General features: G+C 41.8%; 1 protein-coding gene across 1 annotated transcript; it reads left to right on the top strand.

Annotated features, from left to right (window-relative positions):
- Positions 1-3,346: 3,346 nt before the first annotated feature.
- On the top strand, positions 3,347-3,939 carry Pex7 (peroxisomal biogenesis factor 7; the record flags this gene model as incomplete). The annotated part of the gene is made up of 2 exons (XM_017631360.1): positions 3,347-3,588; positions 3,655-3,939. Coding segments are annotated over exons 1-2 (492 nt in total), but the record flags the coding sequence as incomplete, so codon positions are not given.
- Positions 3,940-3,943: the final 4 nt, after the last annotated feature.

The raw sequence follows: 3,943 nt of genomic DNA, 5'->3' as shown, positions 1-3,943 counted from the left end.
AGGATCAGCTCCTTTGAGAATTTGACACCCATGACTTCGTCCTCTTCACGGCCATAGCGGTAGGTGGTGACTAGCTGTCCGTAAACACGACGATTCTTCAAATAATCTGGGTCTACAACCACCACACCGTCGACAGGATCGCAGTAGTCCAAGTGATCAATAAAATCACGGCGACCCAGATAGAAGGTTACTTTGCCATTGGGGGTGGCCTTCTTGAAAACTTTCACCGATACGACCATCCTTCTTGGATTATTTTTGAAACGTTTAGTATTATTTAGTTTCCGCACGAAAGTCCTTACGTCCTTTGCAACTATTCAATCAACTCACTTCACACTTCGAGCACTCTGAATGACTTGTTGTGGTTTGGGGTTCTAATGTTCGCGCGTATCTGAAGGGAAATGCGAGCATAGTGACCGCATGTACCTGCTTATATACCTTTGCTTTTCACCCCAACCACTGGGGGAGGTGGAGGTTGTTTGTTATTTTTTTTTCGAACTAAGTGGATTTTCTCGTTACGTATACCGATTTGCGCGCTGCCTCGTAATTGTGCTAACTAACATTCCAGTGGCCGGCCACAAGAAGCCCCGTCATCCGCCTTCAACTGCGGCATCGAATCGAACCGAATCGAAATAGGGGTGGCTGCGCGTGCGGCTGGCAGATTGAAGCCAACGCGGTTATTGGCAAGTGTCTTCGCGCGCTGTTGGCCTGTGTAAGTTGTGGCAAGCCTGCATGCAGGTAAATGCTGGTCGCTTTTTAGTGACATTAACATTTTACGCTGCGACCCCGAGCAAGGTTAGTCGTAACGCAGCTGAATGCACTTTTCTTATCTAATCCGAAGTGTTATGTGCGAACATCTGCAGGTACACTGAATAATAATAAGGGGAGGAAGGTTGCCATGGTTTTACTGCAACGCACACACAGCCAAATGCATTGCGGTTACATTTCTCCTCAATTCGGTTCACAACTTTTAATCGGCTGGGATGTTAAATGCATTTTATTTGAAGTTATGCAATTTCAATAAAAAGTCGAAAAGTGTTTCCGTTCCGCTTTCCCATTTCCATTTTCAAAATTTAACTTGCGACCCAGTCTAATATATCTATGTATTGTATGTATATTTATCCCTGTGTTCAGCTGATTAAGTTAAGTGACATTTTGACCAATTTTGGCTTCTTTCCCACCAAGTAAATCCACATTTCACACTTCGCACAAAAATTCAGCAAACTTTAAAATGACACTGAAAAATTTTAAACTTCTTATTCAGAATTTTTAGATATTTCTTCTATATAAAAGTAATTGTCGAGCATTGTTTTTACGAAAGAAAATGCACAACACTGTCAGCAAAAAAAAATATTGAAAATATATGCGATTTTCTAGCGTCTTAAAATGTGCACATTAATGGGCTATAAAACTGCATATTTAGAATTCTTCCAAAGTAAAATTTTTAATTAAAATTTTTGGATGTAATTGTTAAAGTTTGTTAAATTTTTTTTAATTTTTGTGCGAAGCTTGAAAAGTGGATTTACGTGGTGAGTGATAGCCAAAACTGGGCAAAATGTCACTTAACTTAATCAGCTGACCACAAGGGTATATACATACATACATATACATATATGCATGTACATACATGCATTCCAATGTTTTATCCACTTCCCATTGCTTTCTTAAAACCTGTGTTGAAGCCATAGTAAAATAGGTAGGTGCCAATAGAAACCAAGAAAAATCAATAAAATAAGCTAAGCAATAAAATTATGTTTTCCTCACTTGACAAAGTTTCACACGTAGTATTTACGAAATAACATCTATAGCTATGGAGCTGCATACATATAAATGAACAGAGTGGGCCATCCTCTTGTTTTCTGGTTAGTTCACATAATATTTTGACCTCCACAACTCGCGCAAAAAAACGTGTCTAAAGCCCCCATTATCATACCATACACATAGTTCGCCTAATTACTTTTTTTACGAGGAGGTAGTATCAAAATGCTAACTTTAAAAACCGTCAGTGGGTGACTTTAACCCACTAAACTTACTGCCGTCTTGACCGTTCCCAGCCGAAACTACCGTCAAATATATCGTCCTCAGGTGGTTATAGTCCTAATGAAGTCCAGTAAGTTGCCTCAACTTGGGACCATCATCTGTTTGTATGCTGTAAATTTAAGAGAATCCCCTCTACTCCGACTCTTTTTTCACTGCCGCCGATTTTTGATTGCCATCTTACCATCTTCCACTGCATCTTTGTTTAGCTTCTTCTTTACTAACTGGGGCCGCATTTGCTGTGCTTGGAGCCATCTTCTCTCAGTTGCTACCCTACACAAGCGATCGCGTTGGCAAAGATGGACCAATTGCGCTCAGAAAGGAACATGGTATCAATGCGTGGAGTGCCATTTTGGTCAGAAAGTTTCATTCTTGTGGCGTTGAAATGCCGACAAGTAGTTGCGCCAAAAATGAAAGTTCACTTCACCATGCGTAGGTTTCACCTGTTTTCCTATATTATAGATAAGAGTGAGCGTTGATTTTCTCTGAGAGCTAAACTCCCACCTTGATTGTCATCTCAAAAGGGACGTGGCTTTGAAACGTTCGAGGATATTGCTCCCCAAAATCTTTCTCCAAGGTATCCAGGAGGAGACAATGCGACCTTACATGCGGGGTTCCCCAGGAATTTGTGTCTGCATCAGTGCAAAGCTTTTTGATATAAATTTAATTTTTAAGTTTATTGCGCACGTTTTTATATGTAGGTATTAGCTCTGGTGTTCTTCAAAGTCCGGATCATTTGTATGCTTTTCTGATCATATCCTTGCTTGCCATAGCTTGCTCTTAGGATTCTGCGCTTCGCTCGCACAGGCAGCTTTCCTGGTTAAGTGTCGCAACATTTACAGATTAAAGCCTCAAGATTTAAAATTGCCTGTTTAGCAGTAGAATTCTCTCTCCCAAAGCCAGCGAGCGTCTCGTTCCCCATTAACCATCTTGAAAAGATCTTCATCAATTGTAGATGGATTCCAAACTTCTCGTCCGTGAAATCTCCCAACTGGACGGTTTAGAGTTTTTCCGCATTTACACATTACCAGGCTGCGGCTTTCTTGCATTCTTTTGCCTAACTGTTATACATACATATATAAAGAAATGCTCACATTCATATAGATTTGCGCATACCTGATACTGCAATAACGGAAATGATTTAGTGGAAGTACTGCACGAAAATGCGAATGCATAATTCAATTCGGAGACTCATTTCCTTTTTTCCTGCACTGATTCACAAAAAATTTTTGAAACATGCTTTTAGGCTGAAAGCGTAGATACCCACCATCTTNTTGCATACATTCCACTCATCCACATTTTCTTTGTAGATTTCAGCCACAGCGACCACAAATCATCGCGTGGAGAATGCAGTCGTGTTCCACTCCTGATCGCCATGGCTACAGCGTGTGCTTTTCACCATTTCAGCCAAACCATTTATTGTTGGCCACAAGTCAGCTTTATGGTTTGGCTGGTGGTGGCACACTATTTCTGCTGAAGCTGCCTTCTACAACCGATGGCAAAGGCTTAACTCAACTTAGCCGCATGGAGTGGTCTGATGGACTTTTCGATGTGGTAAGGCCTTATTATAATCAGGCACTTTCTCGCCATCATCTGATTACATCGTTCCCTCATTTTCAGGCCTGGTGTCCGTATGCAGATAATATTGCGGCAACGGCTTCTGGTGATGGCTCTTTGCAGATCTGGGGCGGACTGAACCAAGACATCGATGCGGAAGCAACGCTTACGACGCTAACTCAGCCCTTGATGGTTCTGCAGGAGCATAAGAACGAGGTGTACAGCATCAACTGGGGCGAACAGTGGAACTACCATCAACTATTGTCGGCCAGTTGGGATGGCACCATCAAGCTGTGGGACTGCCATCGCCAGAACTCGGTTGCCACCTGTACCGGACACAGTGACCTCATCT

This window comes from Rhagoletis zephyria, unplaced genomic scaffold (assembly GCF_001687245.7).
Source record: "Rhagoletis zephyria isolate East Lansing unplaced genomic scaffold, Rhagoletis_zephyria_1.1 Rzeph_scaffold_08695, whole genome shotgun sequence".
NCBI classification, from domain to species: Eukaryota; Metazoa; Arthropoda; class Insecta; order Diptera; family Tephritidae; genus Rhagoletis; species Rhagoletis zephyria.
The sequence above is the reverse complement of the archived record's forward strand: the minus strand, read 5'-3'. Positions and strand labels throughout refer to the sequence as shown.